The sequence below is a fragment of the Nannobrachium achirus genome (assembly GCF_963921795.1).
Source record: "Nannobrachium achirus genome assembly, chromosome: 13".
Taxonomy (NCBI): domain Eukaryota; kingdom Metazoa; phylum Chordata; class Actinopteri; order Myctophiformes; family Myctophidae; genus Nannobrachium; species Nannobrachium achirus.
Genome location: NC_137833.1, coordinates 40,816,163 through 40,836,889, shown reverse-complemented (window position 1 = coordinate 40,836,889; position 20,727 = coordinate 40,816,163). Strand labels below are relative to the sequence as shown.

At 40.3% G+C, this 20,727-nt stretch overlaps 2 protein-coding genes across 2 annotated transcripts; one reads left to right on the top strand and one right to left on the bottom strand.

Annotated features, from left to right (window-relative positions):
• The first annotated feature begins 489 nt into the window (after positions 1-489).
• On the top strand, positions 490-5,194 carry LOC308296514 (CD209 antigen-like protein C). The gene is made up of 7 exons (XM_080739804.1): positions 490-604; positions 1,118-1,272; positions 2,215-2,325; positions 3,282-3,425; positions 3,924-4,066; positions 4,389-4,492; positions 4,579-5,194. The coding sequence occupies exons 2-7, from the start codon at positions 1,146-1,148 to the stop codon at positions 4,700-4,702; spliced, it is 753 nt and encodes a 250-aa protein (XP_080595930.1). The 5' UTR covers positions 490-604; positions 1,118-1,145; the 3' UTR covers positions 4,703-5,194.
• A 4,638-nt stretch (positions 5,195-9,832) lies between these two features.
• On the bottom strand, positions 9,833-19,613 carry agpat3 (1-acylglycerol-3-phosphate O-acyltransferase 3). Its single transcript, XM_080740354.1, has 11 exons — positions 19,503-19,613; positions 15,971-16,056; positions 15,680-15,871; positions 14,715-14,881; positions 13,536-13,697; positions 13,371-13,441; positions 12,638-12,720; positions 12,186-12,288; positions 11,409-11,484; positions 10,585-10,786; positions 9,833-10,054 (listed from the first exon to the last, which is right to left on the bottom strand). The coding sequence occupies exons 3-11, from the start codon at positions 15,843-15,845 to the stop codon at positions 9,963-9,965; spliced, it is 1,122 nt and encodes a 373-aa protein (XP_080596480.1). The 5' UTR covers positions 15,846-15,871; positions 15,971-16,056; positions 19,503-19,613; the 3' UTR covers positions 9,833-9,962.
• Positions 19,614-20,727: the final 1,114 nt, after the last annotated feature.

Here is a 20,727-nt window from a genome sequence, read left to right as displayed (position 1 = left end):
AACATACACATTTCTTTTTTGTTTTTATGTTTCCATGCCACTAATCCCCACCAGGCATTCTGCATCTTTGTCCTAATGGAAATGCAAAGACGGAGGGTAGAGCCAAATGTAAAAAATCACTGTTAAAGGTTTTAAAGTAAATAAAATACCATGGTAATGTAAAGCAAAGAAGAAGGTTATAGCCTCAAACAACAGAAATGCACCTTTCTAGATGAACACACGCACACACACACACACACACACACACACACACACACACACACACACACACACACACACGCGCACACACGCACACACACACACACACACACACACACACACACAGCACAGGACTCAGACTGTACCTACACGCCTCTACATACACTTCCTCTGTGGTAAAGTGCCTTTTGGTCATAGTCGTGCGTGCCTGCGTGCGAGCGTGCGTGTGTGTGCGTGCGTGCGTGCGTGCGTGCGTGTGTGTGTGAGAGAGAGTTCACAGAGTGTCTCAAAAAGTGATCTCTGAGGTTTGGCAGGGTTATAAAGCCAGGCAGAACAGATTACTGCTCAGACATGTCTATTCTGAAACAGTGAAGGCCATTGAAAGAAAACACGGATTCTGGACAAAGTGAGTTTACATTTAAAACCATATTTGATTTGAAAATAAAAGTACATTTTATTAAAATGTGATAATCTCATAATATCGTCGGTAGGTGGGAAGTTATGTCCAAAATTGTTACTTACAGGATTCAAATTCAAAAGTAGCAGATCCACAAGCTTTGCACCACGTTCCGAGCCGCATTTCGAGTCACGATTCTCTTTCAATATTTGTTTGATTTATGAATAAAAATGTATGACTTTTATGAATTTAATTCACATTACAAAGAATTAACAACAACCTTTTCAAGATTTCAAGCTACTTTTTTGTGTAGGATGATCAATAGGCTGCAATTTACAGAAAAAACAAAATGTTAGAATATGGACATAAAGACATTCTTTTTTGTTCTCTTGCTTGCTTCTTAACTGTTTAATTATTTGGTTTTATCCCTTCTCCCCCTGTCCCCCTCCTTTCTCTTTCTCTTAACACCTGTAAACCTGTGATGCGACAATAAAGTTGATACTTGATTTTTGATTCTTTAAGCCTACACGTTTGTGGCAACAAGCCATTGATGGTACATCAGCAGAGGTACGATGGAGGAGCCAGGAGGGAGGAGGAGAGAGGGGAGACAGAGGAGAGCCTGGTGAACATCACAGACCCAGGAGGAGGCTCACAGGAGGAGGCTGCCAGAGATCAAGGTTTGATACACACTTGATCTGATTTGGTTGTTTATTTCAAATAAGAAAAATAAGGAAAAGAACAGCCAAAAAAGTCAAAAAGATCACCAGAAAAATTAGTTGGTAGTGGTTACACAATCACAATCATTTTAAGCCCAAATATCTATTATGTTGAAGAAAAGAAATCTCTGGCAAAGAAGTTTGAGAAGCACTGAATTAACACAATCGAAAAGGAGTGAGATGAAGTTAAAACAAATTAACTCTCACCCCTTTTACACTTCTCCTTTTACCCTGACACAGGGTTTCCCAAACCGTGTTCAGTTGAGACCCAAAATACGTTTATTTTTTCTCCCTGGAAGCCAAACGTACAAAAATACATTGAATTAATAACGTAAAGCCCTATTTAATGATTTGCATTGTGGCTCGTTGTTTCACAAATTTCTATTTATTTATTTTATGTATGGCATATTTTGCTTTTGAAATGGTATTCGATTCTTTTGAATAATGTTTGAGTTTGATGTTTTTGTAAAAAAGAAAAAAAAATCATTTGTGAAAATATTTTGAAATGATACAGTCGGCCTACTAAAGACTTTTACCACAGCTCAACTTGTGCCCCACCCCCAACACCCTTGTTTCCCCGATCTTGTACATATAGTGTTTTTATAACTGCGATATTATTGAATGTTTTCTTTGCTTGCTATTTATTATGTCCATGAATTAAATACAGAGGGCTTTCAACGTAAAAAAGACCGTAAAAGGTCTTATTTGAGATGTTCCTTTTAGGCAGGGTGTTTAACTGTACTTGTACTGTAGTACATTTCAGTTGTATTGACTATACTTGTACTGTTCTCCATTTTTGTCTAATAAAATAATCAATCAATCAATGTTAACCACCAAATGTTCTATGACATTGTTCTAACATTGATTTAGCTGATCATATTAAAGTCCAACTCTATCCTCCAGCGGTCCAGAGAGAACTCCGTATCCACAGAGACAGCCTCAGAGCAGCTGCAGTGTGTCTTACACTGCTGTTTGCTCTGCTAGTGGTGAGAACCACTGACATGGCCCTGGACTGTGAGTATCAGGGGGTCAAAGGTCAGATCCATGCACTTACAGCAATACAATGACACTTGTGTTGCACATATAAATCCTACCATGGTTCACTTTTTGATGATTGATTGATTGATTGATTGATTGATTGATTGATTGATTGATTGGAATACAATCAACACTTTGCAAAAAAGTACAGAGGTACATTTGCACAACAATGCTAAAAGGATAACACAAAAATCGTGGTCCTATATATTCATTCTTTATTATGTCTTGAGGAATTGAATTGTTCAATGTGGGGGGGTCATTACTTTTGGCAAGCTAGAACAGGGTTTCCCAAAGTGGGTGCCATGGCACACTAGGGTGCCATGATGCCAGTCCAGGGGTGCCACAGATTAATTGTATAATATTTGGAATTCATCAATATCACTTCATATAATACAGACCTGATTTGCACTCTACTTGATGAGTTCTTTTTTGTCTATTTTTGGTGAACCTTCCCCCCAGGTTCAAATGGTTAAACGTCAAGTACGGTACAAAGTTATTTTCAGTCAGTTCTGATGGAAACGGTTATTTCTCTGTGACATAGCCTACCGATTCAAAAAATGAACAGTGTAATTCAGGGGTGCCATGGATGAAAAGGTTATTTACAGGGTGCCCTGAGTTGAATATTTGTTCAACACCTGAGTTAAAGAAGACTGCAAATTACAGACAGGAGCATATGTTATGGCGGTTTTGACGGAGGGTACTAGGGAGTCACACCTTTTGATGGCTGTTGGTATAGGGCATTCCACATTTTGATAGCACAATAGTAGAATAATTAATGTTTGAATTAATTTGTGTGTGTTTTAGTGTCAAAATGTTTGTGTCACAAAAAACACACATGATCAGGAGTTTTCTTCTTATCAAAGCTTCTTTTTCCCAGATGATTGATCTCACCGTGAAATGTATTTAATGATCACCTTCTGGTCCATTTGCAGACAATTCAGACAACAACCAGACCAACTACAACAACCTGGTCATGGAGAGAGACTCCTTGTACACCAAAAACAACGACCTGATCCTGGAGAGAGACCAACTGCAAAAAGAAGTAAACCAGCTTAAGAGAGAGAACACAGGTACCGGTAAGTAAGAGATGTTTACATTATTATTATTCATATTTAAATACTCGTCTAATTTGTCTTAACATAACATGGGAAGAGCAATAGATGAAATGTAGATCTGTATTCATCCTGTGGGGGGGAATTCAGTTGTTAATGGCAGTACGGCAGTAAGAAACACCAGAAACACATCATCTACAAATATATCAAATTGTTCCTAAGGCTTTGGTTATTGAAATATATTTTAACAAACTGTCTGTGACAATTAACTGCATGGCTGCACAACTGTACTCTTTGTGATTAACAGTTGATGGTGACAGTGTGTCAGCTTGTATTTTAGTCCTGCATGTTGAGACTTGAGACAGCTTTCTATCATGGTAGAATATGGCAAGCATGCAGCAAAGAATATATAATAGAAAAACAATATCTGTGGTCACATTTGCAAGAAAAGCGTGACCAGCATTAGATTTGACTATTAGCGCATCGGACACCCATCAGTAAAACACTTTTTTGATGTTTTAGTAAAGTCGTGTCCCGGTGGATGGAAGAAGTTTGGAGGCAGCTGTTATTACACTTCTACTGAGAAGAAGATCTGGGAGCAAAGTCGAGAACAATGTGTGAAGACAGGAGCTGATCTGCTGGTCATTAACAGTAAAGAAGAGCAGGTTAGTGCAGTGGTTCTCAACCTGCGGGGGTCCCCAAATGATTTTTGGTTATTGTACATGTGCACTGTGCATGGGTGCATGTGTGTGCATGAGTGTGCGTGTGTGTGTGTGTGTGTGTGTGTGTGTGTGTGTGTGTGTGTGTGTGTGTGTGTGTGTGTGTGTGTGTGTGTGTGTGTGCCTATATGAGTGTGCCTATGTGCGTGCCTGCATGCATGTGAGTCCACTCCAGGTGTCCATAGATGCATGAGTAATTCTGTGCATTACATTAAAAACCTGAATTTCTTAATGAAAATGTATTATGTTTCAATCATGGATTAATCAGGAATTCATCAGAGGATTGATCGATGGGTCTGGAGAATCATGGATTGGTCTGAAAAAGACCAAAGCAAAATGGGCGTGGGTGGATGCAACGCCAATGACAACACAGTGAGACATTTTATTGTAATTCTATCAAAGTCACGCTATATGATATGTTAGTGGATGAAATAACATGATGTACATAATATTTTCAGGTACTGGGGAGGTGGACAGCCTAACGACGATGAAGACTGGCACTGTGCAGCATACAGGCACAGGGAAGGAGAATGGGAAAATCTCTCATGTTTTTATCAAAGAGCTTGGATCTGTGAGAAGTGATGTTTATCTTTACTTCATTGATGAAACCAACTAAATCACCATACAGTAGTAGGCTATTCTGCTTTTGAAGTTAAATCAGCAATATGTATTTTCTTTCTTGTGAATGAATAAATGTATGTTGTCCATATCTGTATGATAGAGAATGTTAATAGGCCTACAATATAATCGGGGTGGTTGTATTTTGTCTCCCTGCTCTTCTATTGAGACATTTAGATTGTGTATTGTCATCGTCTCATCTATCTAGACACATGATCTTATCCCCTGAGCAAGGGGATCAATGGTAAGAATTTCAGCACTTATGCAGGAAACACGGCTCAAATCCGGTGTAGAAGAGGAAAGTTGCATAGTGCAGCTTTAAACAAGCAGTGAAAATGAGAAAAGTGTACTGCAATAATGACAAATAGAAACCACCTAAAGCTTAGCAAGAACAGTAAAGCTTAGCATGGTTAATAATTTTGCTTTAAGAACGGTACACAGTAATTTTGTAAAAGAGTTATTAAATCAAAAATGTGTGAAACTCATACATTTAGTGTTTTTTGTGCGCTTGTTCATGTCACTTTTAAATGTTTTGCAGTTCTTTAAATATGTAACTTTAAACATCCAATAAAGTCTATGAGAAATGCAATGTTATTTTAATCTGAAAACCCTTTATTCTTTCACGTGTTTGCAGTCATGAACTCCATTTAACTTTTTGATCCCTCTGCAATGAGTGCACCTGTACTGGGGCTGTTTCATGCTTTATGCCTAGACTGTCAAATTGGTGCAAAGTAACTACGTATGTACATTTACTCAAGAAGTGCTTACAATGCACAGTACAATATTGTGGTAGCCTACTTTTACTCTAATTCCCATTTTTGTCACTTCTACTCCACTACAGTTAGGCCTACAGCATTTGACAGCTTTCGTTACTTGTAATTATTTTGTAGATTTTATTACTAATACAAAACATATATTAACCACTGAAGTCCATACTTTGACTATTCGAAGAAAAAAAAAGTTTAGTAGGCTTACTTTTACTTTGGTATTCAAAGTATATTTTGATGGCAATACCTTTGTCGACTTTTATACTCTATATACTTTATATACTATACTTTTTTTCTTTTTCTTGAAGTGAGCCCACCCTGTTTCCTCAGTCAGTATTTTCTAGTTGAATTTCTGCTTCTACGTCTTTTTGATACCGTGACCCATAAGGGACTTATTAGTGTTTCTCTCAGGTTTCAATAACATTTTGGTCCAAACCAAAAGGCCAAAACCAGATGCTAAAATAACAAATACTTCCACTACATCTGCATATTTGCCTGTAGAGCTGATACTGTATATGTTGGGATGAAGGCTATATATCGATGATGATTAACTTCGCCAAGTTAATCACTTTCGCTTTCTGGAAATTCCTTGCCACGAATGCTAAGACAAAACTGAGGAATGCCAGTAAACCAACATAACCTTGTAACACAGCAAATCCAATGGTTGATCCCACATCACTCAAAGACTATCTTATCCCTGAGGTATTGTGTGTTTTTATGAGAGGTTGGTGAGGCAGAAATAAATGTTCTGCAGATTATTGCCTGGATTGCAGTAAGAACCACTTCATAATATTATCTGCACCCCCTGGTCCAGGGACGTGCTGGCCATTGGGAAAAGCAGGACAACTCCCGAACGGCCGGTTCATTCCCGGCCGGTCCAGGCCGGCCATTAGGAAAGAAATACAAATAAAATGTCGGCCTTCGTTCCATTTTGGGGGCTGCATGGGCGGCCAACAAAGTAAATCGTCACTGTCGGTCAGAAAAAAAAATCGCAAAGCAAAGCCCTGCTTCATCATACAAGGCTGTCGCACAAAAGTAGTGAAAACAGCAGATCTACAAGCTTGTAGATCTGCTGTTTTCACTAGTTTAAATCATTTTTTAAATGATAAATACAAAACAAACCGTTTTGGACATACAAGGTTTCCACCCGACAACGACAAAATATAACTCATGTAATTGGCCCACTGGCTTGTCACTTGTCATGATCTGTAATGGCAAATCCAATGAGGGCCTCTCCAACTCTTTTTCCCGGGCTGAATCAGGGGCCCAGCACGTCCCTGCCCCGGACACACAAGTAAATTATTTTCCTAAACCTACATTGTTACATCCTCCTACTATAATCCAACTATATCCTATAATCCTACTAATCTATCCAACGATAAATGAGGAAACCTCTTTTCCTTCATTCTGTCTGTCTGTCTTTCTTCAACTGCTTATATCTTCAGTGAGTTAACCTCAGTGATTTGAACTTGCAGGTAGTGGTGTTCAGCATATGCAGGGAGTCAGGAAACCGATAGGCTACTTTACTTTTCATCAGCTTAAACTGTTAAATGAAGGTTTCAGCGTTAGTTTATGCAGGACACAAGAGTCTAGCCCTGCCTAGCTGTAGTCAGCTGTCAGTCAGCTCTTTTCCTATTCCTCACTCATTTAAATATCTGCTGGTCATTACATCACACTGTCATACTCCAATCAAAGCTCTCGTTCAGTAGGGAAGGCTCCTATTGTATCCCTATGGGGGTCTTGCTTGGCGTTCCCCGATTTTGCTTAATAGCAAGCATGCACAAAATTCAGGGCACATCTCCAAACGCTGAGCCCTTAACGCCAAGATAAACTGTATTCCATGTATGTAATAAATGGTTAAATCTACTTTGACGTGAGTGTTCCTGACTAAATTAACATATTTGTGAACTCTCACTTTATTAACACTGTGCTCATGGTGGAGACAGGGGTAGTGACTCACAGGAGCAGAGTGATGGTTAATTGATTGGCACTTGGCAGGTAAACACATGGGATGCCTATCACGTTCCCACACGTGTTAACGACCCCTTGTACTAAAAATGGCCCCCACTAAAAATGGCCCCCACAAAACTGTGAAGTGATGACTCATCACTAAACTATCGTTTTGTGGGGCTAAAGTTTTTTGTGCAAAACAAATGCTTGCAATGGATTTATAATCATGACAAACCCCTAGTTAGACCCCTCATATCCTACTTAAAGCAGTAGGTATTTTCTTCCTGTAGTATAGTATTTGGCGCTTTTAGACTGATTTGCAGATATCCCCCTAATGCCCCAGACTACGAGTTTAACCATCCGAAATACAAATGCAATGACAACACAAGCTTTGGATTTCTTTCTCACAGTGACAATCCTCTGGAGTTCAGCCGGGTCATTGTCCATGGGCATAGCCTCTACATAGGCTAGACAAGTCAACCCAGACTGGTCCAGCTCAGCCTGTAAGGATCTGGCAGCACTGTATCCATAGTCATTATCAGTAATCACCAATCCAACCCACCCAAAGCGCCTTAGAACCTGGAGCAGAGCTCGTACCTGGTTGGATGAAGAATGGAATAACATGTTTTTATAGGCTACTAAGGCTAGATTATTCACACAGTGGTAAATTAGTGAATCTGCTACACAGATTCCACAAAGGGAAAAGGCTGAATCATTCTCTTTTGACACGGTCAATAAAGACCTTCAGCTCCTGCAGTAATCCACAGGAGCAAATGAGAGGCAATATCAATTACACTCACTAGAGGGAGGTATTCGACAGGTGTGTGGAACCTGAACTACTTGATATCTTTATAGTCAGAGGATATTAATACAATCTGGGAATAAATTCCTTACCAAAGAATGTCTTCACCAATAAGGGTGTCTACTAACACTTCAAACAAATTCAAAATCCCTAGGCTGCTGAAAGTACAGGTAATAGGGAGTGGAGGTGGGTTAAAGTGGTGCAGATGGGTGAAAGTGGGTGGAGGTGGGTGAAATTGGATGGAGATAGGTGAAAGTTCTCCTCCTGGTGCTGTTCCAAGTTCATTGGATAACAAGAAAGCACGGTCATATTATACCAGCTTGTGGCAAGGTAAGCCCCTTGTAAACTCTTGCATCTAACTAAAACATTAGGCCTACCAGACAAGAACAAATGACAAATACAATTGGTTGGGATACAGTTTCCGACACTTTTATTTGTAGGCCTATATCAGTGTTATAAAACAATCTCTTAACATATTGTTCATGTGAAGCAGTTTGTTTATTTGAAATATCTATACCATGAATAGTTTGTGTAGAAAAGAGCTGTGGCAGTACTGTGTCTGTCCTGTCTGCCTCGGGATAGAGTAGGCACAGAAGAGTGTGCACCTCGATGTAACATGTGCCATTTTGTCCAAAGTGTTACAGTATTTAAAAATATATATTTGATCAATTGTCTTAAGTGTACATGGTTTATTGGTGCCATCACCAGGTACCTACACCAAATGGGCCGGTCACTGGCTGATGCTGAGACCCTATAGCACTGAAACTGATTGAAGTACTGATGTACTGTATTGTACATGGTTTGAACATGCACGATACATCAGTCTTAAATGTATACCCTTCAACTTCTTTATGCGCCAAATGATTGGATATAGGGCCTACTAACCTGACTGCGCCCGATGATGGCAGCAGTGCGTTAGCGTATGCCTGGCTGCATATCGCTCTGCTTACCTACGCACTACTGCCACCATCTGGCTCAGTCAGGTTAAGGGCCTACAGGTTTTGTAGCAATTTGTAGCAATGGTAGAAAATATTAGACCTTAAATGTCAAATGTTCATTCATGTTCTAATCATGTATACTTCACATTACCTACGTTTTAAGTAATTAAGATTCAGTAGGGAAATATCTGGATTTTCTCAAAAAGAAGTGACCAGGTGGGGATATATCCTTGACTTTGCTAATTATTTTATGGAAGACTTAAAAAGGAATGTGTGTAAATGGTAAATGGTGCATTTACAGTATACGGTGCCTTTATCCAAGGTGCTTTACATGATTGTGCATTACATTCACCCATTCACACACACATTCATACACAGATGGCAGAGGAAACCATGCAAGGCACCAACCTGCTCCTCAGGACAGGGTTGGAAAGGTTGTCTAAGGACACTTAGACACCAACTCTGGGGGAGCCCGAGATCGAACTTGGAACCTGCTGGTCAACCTCCTGATTCACTGTAGTGTAAATGGCTTAGACAAGATATATGTGTGTTTAGTAACAACACTCAGCAGCGTATGGCCATTGTGTTCAAATGGATGTTCACTCAGAGAAAACCCTCAGACATCCGTACCACGGAGCACATGTTTTACATTTTATTTTATTGTCTGCTCAGTGTTGCTTATAGCACAAGTGTGTGTGTGTGTGTGTGTGTGTGTGTGTGTGTGTGTGTGTGTGTGTGTGTGTGTGTGTGTGTGTGTGTGTGTGCGTTTATGTTTCTTTCTTGCTCTCCTGGACTCCATAACTGGACCCCGTCTTCTTCACGTCTGACACACCGATCAGCTTCTTCACAGCTACTGAGGCTGGAGGGAGAGACACACACACACATATCATTTATTGCAGTCTTTTGAATAAAATGGAATTTTGTTTTATTTGTTTTTTTATCTGAAAAGTTTAGTTTTAGTCGAATAAATATCATACGATTTTGGTCAACTAAATCTACAGTTGATTTCCCCCAGAAGTTCTTTTTTTTTCACCACTAGGGAGAGTAGTGTCGTAGCGACTGATTTTACACTTGGTTCCATGCTGAAAATAGCCGATCTACAAGCTCACAACGCGTTGTTGTGAACTTGTAAGCTTATAGATCTGCTATATTCATATCTTTCAGTTCTACTGGATCTCTTCTTCACTAGTCCCTCCCTAACATTTTAGTCTAGTTTTTATTTGTTGAGAAAACTGTCAAAATATTTAGTCTTAGTTTTAGTCATCATAGCTTAGTTTTTTGTCAGGGAAAAAAGGTAGTCAAGGAATATTTATCATCAGTTTTAGTTGACAAGATTAACACTGATTTATTGTCAACATGCATACTACTTCTGTGTGTGCGTGTTCATACCAAGAACCAGCAAGACCAAGAGGCCAAGGATGAGAAGTGGGTTGCCGCTGGTGACCACACCAACAGCGAATCTGACAATAGGCGAAAGCACAAGCACCGTCCAGAAAATCAGGTTGAAGAGTGCCCATGGCAGGCGACGTGGAGGAGCTATAAGGTTGCCAGGGAAACGGCCTGTGGTAAAATACCCTTCCTGTAATGCATCCTGGAGAGAGAAGTATGTACAGTAGATCAATGGTTTTCAACCCTTTTCACATCAAGGTCCATTATTTATTCGGCATTCGAGCCAAAGACCACCATTTGAAGAGATTTATCCTCTCATACCCAAAACTTGAAAGTTTTGTCCACAAATAATTCCATGCTGTTTTGATGTGGTACCATAGGAGAAATAACTGGCAAATGTTAACCAAAATAAATACAAAAATCCATATTCTCTATTGTGTAGACTTCTTGTAAATCAAGTAACACAGGCCGGGAACACTTTTTAGTGTATTACAGTACATGTACAGTATGTAGCAACATATTTGTTTTTTGTAATTCTTGAATAATATTTGACTTTATTCAGAAAACTTAGGTCAGGCCTAAATGGGTTAACAATAATTGAACTCTTCAGAGCGTAAAATGAAATCAAATGGACCCAAAAGGGTCCAATTGGTTTCATTTTACGCTCTCAAGAGTTAAACATCTAATAAGTGTCCATTTGGTTACCAAGGGATTGCACACACAACAGTAGAAAACATTGTGGTTTGTTTCATTACGATTCACCTCCTGCAGTACTTTATGGTCATGCACTTCTAAGAACTCAAAATAAACTTGTCTCAATTGACCTTCTCTTGGTAGAGTTTGTGCACCCAGTCAGCACACTCCTTCTCATCCTCAGGAATCTCTTCTACGGGAATACGCCTGTAAACACACACACACACACACACGCACACACACAGACACAGACCCACGCACATGCACGCACATTGCACACACACACACACACACACGCACACACGCACACACACACACACACAATGTTTTTTTTTTTTTAAGAAACAGAAAACGTAATTATTAGATTGTAGTTATTACAATTGTCACACAGGTGACATTGCTTTAAAGTGAAGTTAACAGTGACTATACTGTAGCAGTAACTGTATTCAGTACAACTGGAGATAATTAGCCACCTATAGAGGAGTGTCAGGTTGTTTAGCCCTGCTAGAGGCATTCATTTTCATCACGATTTACTAATTTAATTAAAAACACATGTTCATTTACTAATGTTATTAACCCGGCTTCCGTATTCTAGGCAAATTTGTAAAACTGTATTTTTTTAATATTCAAAAATAGTGACTGATAATGTTGCTTTTATTTTTATTTTATTTTACAAATCAATCCCGGAAACAGAATATTGAAAACTACTGGCTGGATCGATGTGGATTTCTCTATCTATATACCTTCACAAAACCCAGAGTATGGTCTCTACTGATTTTAGTGACCCATGATCTTTCCTCTAGCCAAGGTTTCAACTTGAAACTTACTGCCTGGATTGCCTTGTAGCCAGTCATTTCAAGATATCTTGTAGATTCTACAATCTCTGAATGTGTTTTAATGTTACCAACCTTACATACAAATCAGCCTTGAATTGGCGTCCTTTGATGATATCCGCAAGACTAGGAACCTTTCCGTCTTGGAAGTTTAGTGTTACATCATACACCGCTGATACTGGATAGAGCGAGAGAGAGAAAAGATTCAGAACTCACTGCTGGGGTGTTGTATGTAGCATAGCATCATATGTAACAAACATCTACTTTAACTCACTGCTGGGGTGTTGTTTATGTAGCATCATGTGTTTCCCTCAAAATCATGCGGGGACCCCCCTGGTTGAGAACCACTGGCATAACATTTACCGTTCAGCCAAAAGACAATCCCTCCTGGCCAAGGGAGATAACAACAGAGGTACTCTGCATACTGTGTGTGTGTGTGTGTGTGTGTGTGTGTGTGTGTGTGTGTGTGTGTGTGTGTGTGTGTGTGTGTGTGTGTGCGCACGCACGCGCGCATGTGTTCACTATACCTGTATCTCTCAGACAGTGCAGTGTGGTGGTGAATCCTTTTGTTCTAGGCAGCAGATGGTGTTTTAGTCTGGGAAGCCCTTTGCTGGAATGGATTAGTATGATTCATCATGTTATTATCACTACTAATATAGTTATATTAACGAGCAGTAATAGCACTGTAAGTCGTGGTAGCAGTAGCTATAGTAGAGATTTGTGTGGTGTACCGTATAATTTACCTTGCCATGATAGAACTCCAAATATTGGTGCAAACTTTTCAATAGTTGCTCCATAGATTTAAAATGTGTAATCCAAAGTTAGTCTCTCCTAAGTCCTTTCAGTTACATTGCACAGTGAAACAGGTCTCAAAGTCACACTTTTAAGTACACAAATGAACAAACTATGTATATAAACCTGTTTCTAAATGTTTTATTTGCATCTGTTTACAATGGCCGCTGATAATGGTTCTATCACAGTTTCTTACAAAAATACAAAAATTGTGTTTTATACAATGAACTTCCGGATCTTCTTCCTAATTACGGTATAACAAAAAGTTGATATCGTCATTTCTGAAGAACACAACCAGAGTCGGGTTCACTGTGCAATCTAACTCAAGGCAAAAGCAATGAATACTGACTAGCATCGTTTAATCTAGGGAGCAACTAGTTGAAGATGCCGCCAATATTTGGAGTTACAGTACATGACAGCAAGGTAACTACACAACCAAATCTAGTTTTGCTTTAACAGAAGAAGTACCTGTCAGCGACCTCCATAGATATCTGATGTTTCTTCTCGGTAAACCTGGTGCCCTCACAGTACAACAGCACCTGGACATTGGCAGAGGTTCCTGTGAGTCTCACTGAGCATAAATGAAATGAAACAAACCAATGGCAACGGTAATATTTTCTCACCCACACTCACCCACATTTTTTCAGGGAAGTCTTTGAGTTGATTCAGCCCGTTAATCACGGCCTTCTTGTCCTCCGCCCAGTTCCTCTTACAGAACACCATCTCTATGAAGTACCAGGTCCAGCCGATCAGAGGCACCTTCAGTAGCTCATGCTTCGCCAGCACCTTGGAACTCTGTAGGATACGAGACAGGATTCTAAAAATGCCTTCTAAATTCGGAAAAACACAAGTTGCTAGATATCTTCGTTGTCGGGTGGAAACCTTGTCTGTCCAAAACCGTTCCCTTTTTTATTATCATTTTAAAAACATTTAAAATTTCCAGGCGTTGTGAGCTTGTAGATCGGCTATTTTTCACTACTTTTGTGCGACATCATGAAGTAGGGCATTAGTTTACGAAACAACATTTGAAGATACAAGGTTTCTGGACAACAGGAATGATCAAATTTAAAATGCCTTTAATGTGTTAACAGCAAAATCCTACATTTTAACTGAGAATGTATCATTGAAGGCAGCAGTCGCTCATTATCCTGTGGATATTGAGCCCGACATGGCCATGCCATCAAGAAAAACTAAAAAACGAAACATGTTAGTGACAAAAGATGTTAAACTACTATTAAAAAAAGGAGAGGGGAGGGGGGTAGCATAGGTCTCAGAGAGACCTTTTTTTTCTTAAAAAAAAAGAAATGTATCCCACATTTTGTAACCCGTTTCCCACCCAGTGCCAATTGCCTAAGGCCCTAAGCCGTAATAATGGGCTTTACTCTCTCTCTGCCAACCTGGGGAGAGCCCAGAAGTGCATGAATGAGCAGGCCGTGTAACGTGTGGAAGGAACACGTTATTCCAACCAGTACCCTTCCCCTCCATCAGGTGAACGGCTGACCTGGAGGAGGCAGTATAGAGAGCAGGATTACTGCATGTTTTTAGTGAGGGTACCTATCCTAGGGGACACGGGGTGAACATACGAACTCCACACAGAAAGGGTATGGGCACAGCTGAGGAGAGAACGCACCCCCTGCGTCCCCGGCCAGGAATCGAGCCCGGCACCTTTTAGCTGTGAGGTGACAGTGCTACCGACTGTGCCACCGTGCCCCACTGATCTCTATTCTAAGAATACAATCAACAATTTATGTTAAACCTTCAGTGAATAGTTGCTCATTTTTATCTTGAGTCAGAAATGGTCTTATCTCTCACCCCCAGAACACCGTAGCGTTCGCATATGGTCCACCCGCAGAGGAAGTCTAGCTCATAGTTATGGTTGAGGATGATGATGGCGTGCTCTTTGCCAAAACTCTCCAACTTCTCGTCTGAAAACAGGTTGCACTCAGTCCCCGACCACCAGTCTAACACCACGACAAGCTCTAGAGAGAGAGAGAGAGACAGAAAGACAGAGAGAGGGACAGACAGACAATTTAGAGGGACACTACAATATCATGATACACAGGGAAAATCTGGGCTCATAAATGGCAAGTTTGATGAGATCTTAATCACCTAATGTATGTCCATCTTACTGTCTGCAACATCTACCTATCAGTCCATTTATCAGAGGGCTCAAAGTTTAAGAGACACTGAGAGATAAGGGACAGATGTAGGTTTATACCACAAGCTTATAGTCACACACGCTTGCACGCACAAACACACCTCACTCGCTCCCTTTCTCACATCACACACACCAGTGGTGGAGAAAGTACTCACATCTTTTACTTACTAAGTAAAAGTATCAATGCTGCAATGTAGAAATTGAAAATGCAATTGAGTAAAAGTGAAAAAGTATTGGTGTCAAAATGTACTCAATGTGGAAAGTACTCATTATTTTCAAACACAAAATGTACACAAATCGTTTGAAAATAGCAGATCTACAAGCTCACAATTTGCATTGCAAGCTAGTAGATCGACTGTTTTCAAATGGTTGAAATGTATACAGAGCTGAAGTGGTTAATGTACGTTTTGTAATAGGTTAATACTAAAAACCTATAAAGTATAACTAGTAACTAAAGCTGTCAAATAACTGTATTGGAGTAACAGTACAATATTTGCCTCTGAGATGTAGTGGAGTAGAAGTAAAAGTACCTCAAAGTTGTACATAAGTACAGTAGCTTACTTGAGCACATGTGCTTGGTTACTTTATTTACACCACTGCCCACACCAAGTGTACTTACGGCTAAACAGTGAGTAAGCCAGCCGTACGTTGATCCGTCTGTAGAGTGCTTTGTTGACTGGCCATAGCACACAAGTGAGCAGCTGAACGAAGTTGATAATGAGCCCGCTGACCACGAACACCAGGCCTATCATCAGATGCAGGATGAACGATTCTTTCAACCGCATGGTCTGACCGTACACATGCACACACGCTGAAACACAGGCACGATGAAATGTTAAAACAAAGATATGTACCGTAGTCTACTAACCTTACAGAGAGAAACACACACCCATAGCTATCCACACCTCACCTCAGTGAAGTTAGTCAGCCACGACTCCCACAAGTCAACGCGTACGCCGCCCGTCACTTCCTGAGATCACTGTTCACGCCCTCACCCTGAGAGAAAGACAGAGAGAGAAGTGAGAGTTGAGACATATTGTACAGTACTGCATGCCTGTCTTGCAATACCAGTTCTCTCTCTCTCTCTCTCTCTCTCTCACTCTCTCTCTCTCTCTCTCTCTCTCTCACTCACTCACACACACACACACACACAGCCGTTTACCCATTTGGTGGTGTTCCAATTTCTGACAGTGTCTGACAAATATAGCAGGACAGATAAGAGCAAAGCCTTTGACGGGTACTGTGTGTCCCACTTGTACTTCTCCAAAACTGCCTCAGTGCAGTCCCCTCACCCTGGACTAGCCACAAATTGCAACACTAGATTTTTTAGAGGGGTGAGCTCCCAACAAATGTCTTTGTCTGTCTACAGTATGTCTGTCTGTCTGTCTGTCCCGATTAGTATGAACTTTGACCCACTTTGACTGAAGTTATGTTTCTTGTGGTGCGTGGCCGGAGTTATGTTTCATTAGTACAACGGTGTGTGGCCGGAGTTATGTTTCATTAGTACAACAGTGCGTGGCCGGATTTTTTAACTATAAAAACAGGAACAGATTGAGAAGGCCAGCGCACGCACACACACACACACACACACACACACACACACACACACACACACACACACACACACACACACACACACACACACACACACACACACACACACACACACACACACACACACACACACACACACACACACACACACACACACACACACACACACACACACACAGGGTATAGCTGCTCAAATTCACCACTCCAATTCAAACCGATGGTTTGATTTTTTTTATCTGTTGAATTGCAATACCTCACCGAAAGTGGATAATTCAAGCTTTCCATAGAGCCGCAATATTGGTGAGTTTGACGTTGTTTAATACAATCAGATTGCAAAAACTGTTTTGATGCATTGAATCCCGATAGGAGGTATTGCAACCCTAGATTCAACAGATAAAAAATAGTGTCTGAGGCTCACTGTCACCCCAGGGTCATCATCAATAACATCAATAGCAGAACAAGCCCTCAGACCTTAGGGGAAACAGTGACTCTGATTTTAAAGTGTAAAAAGGGAGAATTTAAGAGATAAGCTGAAAGGAGCTTGAAACTTGTAGTTCCCTACGAGAAACTCCCACATGCATGTACAGTAGTGGTTAGTTTTGGTTCGAATAATAACCATAGAAAATGTAAATTATTATATTAAAGTAGACCTATAAAAGAACAAATATATAGGGAGAGAATGGGGTAAGATCAGCCACTTTTCGCTTAAGTTGTCCTGCTGGAAGCAAGAAAGAAAATGATGGCAGTAAAATCATAATACTTATAGCCATATTTCAGGATGTCTTCTATCATTTGAATCATATCAGTAGCACCTATGGCAAAGGGCCATACAAATATGGGTAACTGTTTAAACTTGAACAATAATGTATTTTTCCAAAAAAACACATTTCCCTTTTGCAAATAGTCTTATTTATTTGCTTATGGTTATTTCAAGATTATTATAAACCAATTGAATAGTTTGTTATTTAGAACCTTTCACTTCTCTTAAATTAGTTTATTCATCCAAATGAAAGATAATTCAACATAATTTGAGTAGCAAAGACCTAATACAAATTATGAATAGTGATTCATATTTGCATAATTGGCTCATTTTACTCCAGGACATTTGGTTCATCTTGCCCCATTCTGACAAAACCTGGCTAGCTTAAATTAATGCTTCAGGCTAATCTTTAGCTAAATGATGGCTTTATACAATGGGATATCACCAACATGCATGATATAAGTTTAGACCTGGGTACATTTGGTTTAACATAAAAATCATTATAGCAGAAAAGTAAAACAATAACTTTGACCAGCACAAAAACACTTTGAGTAGAAATATGCTTGCCACTTTGCCCATGTGTCTCAACTTCACAGCCAGCCCAGGTGGAAATGATGGGTGTGTCCTTATTCTAAGGTCACATGACAACTCCTGTGTTTAGAGAGCATCGCAGTGGGCGTGGTTTACTGGTACCAACAAAATAATCTCCCATTCATTTCCCCCAGACTTTTACGAAGATATTTATAACAATTATTTTAAGCCTAGAACCAAGCCATCCAGTGAATCATGACCACGAAAAATGTCTTTTTTTTTTAAGAAAAAATAAATCAGGATCAAAGGTTTTATCGTCATGCTTCACTGACATCCTGGATGACTTGCATGGTTCTAGGCCTAAAATAATTGTTATAAATATTTTTGTAAAAGTCTATGAGGAAAATTAATGGGAGATTTGTATTAGCACCAGTAAACCACACCCACTGCTATGCTCTATATATAGTTTTAAATATACAGGGAGTGGTTTAACTTAACCATAGGCTCATCTTACCCATTCCCTATAACTTTATATTTATACACTTCTGTACTTCTGTCAGTCTGTGCACATCAGTTTTGTTCAAGCCAGCATTCTGCACTGATCACTTATCTCTCTTTTCACCATTCCATAGTTTTTGATGTAAGGCAATTAACTTTTATACTGTAGGTGAATGTGTGGCGGAGAGAGTCGCAGCCCCAGCCTGAAGCCTCAAAAGTCTAGTATCTGCTCTCATTCCATAGGGATGTCCCTTTGGAGTGATGGTTAAGATATTACCCGGGTTCAACACCGGGTGGGGAGGTTCGGATCACCTCCGTTAAATTGGTGCCGTGACCCGGATCCGGGCTTCCCCGTAGGAGGTCGTCAAAGGGGGGTGAGTGTGGCGGAGAGAGTCGCAGCCCCAGCCTGAAGCCTCAAAAGTCTAGTATCTGCTCTCATTCCATAGGGATGTCCCTTTGGAGTGATAGTTAAGATATTGGACTTTCACACGGGAGACCGGGGTTCAAAACCGGTTGGGGAAGTTCGGATCACCTCTGTTACACACTTAAATGTAAATGTGCAAATAAATATATCAAGTATGAATCCACAAATCGAATCAGAATTGTAAGTTTAAATCTCCAATTTGTCTAAATTGAGTTATATACAGTAGGGCCTACTGTACATGCATACTGTAAACTAGACAGTTGGATCTGTAATTCTTCATAAATGTATGCAAAGATTGTCTCCTTTTCGTTATCTCTCTACAATGGGCAGAATAGGGACTTAACCCCCAGTTGCTCCATTGGACCTGCTCAGTGCCTGTAAATATACAGTACAGTACGGTATGGTATGTAAGATGTAAGTTGTGGTAGATCAGAGAAGTGGAGGTCTATCAATCAAGTTTTCCCTCCGCCTCCAGCTACTCTCCCACACTGCAGAATTCTGAGTGCCAATTCAAAAATGAGTGTGGTCCAACACGGTCAGAGTTAAATGAACTCACCAGTATTTTACAGTGAGGCTGTTGCTGTACATTTAAGTAGTTTTATTTTGCTGTCCCATTTTTTAAATTTCTATTTTACTATCTTACAGTACTGTTGCTGGAGTAACATTTGTACTTACCTCAGACCTGAAGCCAGCAGCAGCAGCGGTTATGTAGTCGTGGAGTGTGAAAGTCTCATGGAGACACAGCGACAATATAGAAAGAGGAGGTTCAACTTTTGACCTCCTCGCCACACTGCCCTACCCTGTAAACTCCAGTGAACTTTGGAGCGTTGCCTAAAATACACAAAAGTGTGTGTGTGTGTGTGTGTGTGTGTGTGTGTGCGTGCATGCGTGCATGAGGGGGAGTGTCAATAATCACCTGACCTGTCACCTGAGGTTATCCGCTTGATAACTGACTCATCTCATCTGTCACTCAAAACTGGTTGTGCGTGCATGCGTATATGTGAGATATTGCCCTTTGATCAGTTGTGATGATGTAGTAAAAGTTGGTTTACTAAGCAGGCACGCAGAGGCAGGCTCACACACGGATACATGCATGTCCCGACCCTAAGCATAAAGCATACACAAATCAAATGTAAAGACTATTCTCAGTACAGGAGGGCACATGGTAGTGTATGTGTGGGTGTGTGTGAGATATATATATATATAGTATATATATAGCCAATGGAGGGGAAGGGAACTCATAGGAATAACATGTACCTTCCACGCGCTATGTCCAACCGGGGAAACTCCCCCTTGTCAGGTGATAAGAAGCGGACTCCTCATACTGTACACGGGGGGTCCCTGGCACAATACATTTTCAGAAGTGGTCCGCGGACAAATATATATCAATATGGGGGTCCTTGGCTTAAAAAGGTTTGAGAACTACTGATTTAGAAGGCATTTGTAGAAGTCTTAATGGGTAAATATTAATGATGACATGTATGGAATCATTAGTCGGGTAGACCATCCCGGTCGCGGAATTCAACATGACCGGGATGGTCTACCAGGCTGGAAGTATAGGGGCAGCAGTGGCTCAGGAGGTAGAGCCTAGAAGCTCCAGGTTTGATCCACACCATGGCCAAAGTACCCTTGAGCAAGGCACTGAAGTTGAACGCCTAACTGCTCTCGACAATCAGTTTGGTGCCTTACATGGCTGCCTCTGCTGTCAGTGTGTGTGCGCGCACGCATACATGGATTAATGTAATCAAATGCATACAGTACAATGTATAAATGTAAAATATAAAACAACGTTGCAGAACATTAACCAAGACAACACTGGATTTCAATAACTCTTACTCTCTCTCTTTATTGCATTAGAACATACATTTCTCATATATATATCTATATATATATTTTATAA

Coding starts and splice junctions, on each gene's coding strand:
- LOC308296514 (XM_080739804.1), top strand. CDS start 1,146: ATGGTACATCAGCAGAGGTACGATGGAGGAGCCAGGAGGGAGGAGGAG. Junction 4,067..4,388: donor TTAACAGTAAAGAAGAGCAG/GTTAGTGCAGTG, acceptor TGGATTAATCAG/GAATTCATCAGAGGATTGAT. Junction 4,493..4,578: donor GCAACGCCAATGACAACACA/GTGAGACATTTT, acceptor TAATATTTTCAG/GTACTGGGGAGGTGGACAGC.
- agpat3 (XM_080740354.1), bottom strand. CDS start 15,845: ATGCGGTTGAAAGAATCGTTCATCCTGCATCTGATGATAGGCCTGGTG. Junction 14,882..15,679: donor GGCTTACTCACTGTTTAGCC/GTAAGTACACTT, acceptor CTCTCTCTCTAG/AGCTTGTCGTGGTGTTAGAC. Junction 12,721..13,370: donor TCTATGGAGGTCGCTGACAG/GTACTTCTTCTG, acceptor AATCCATTCCAG/CAAAGGGCTTCCCAGACTAA.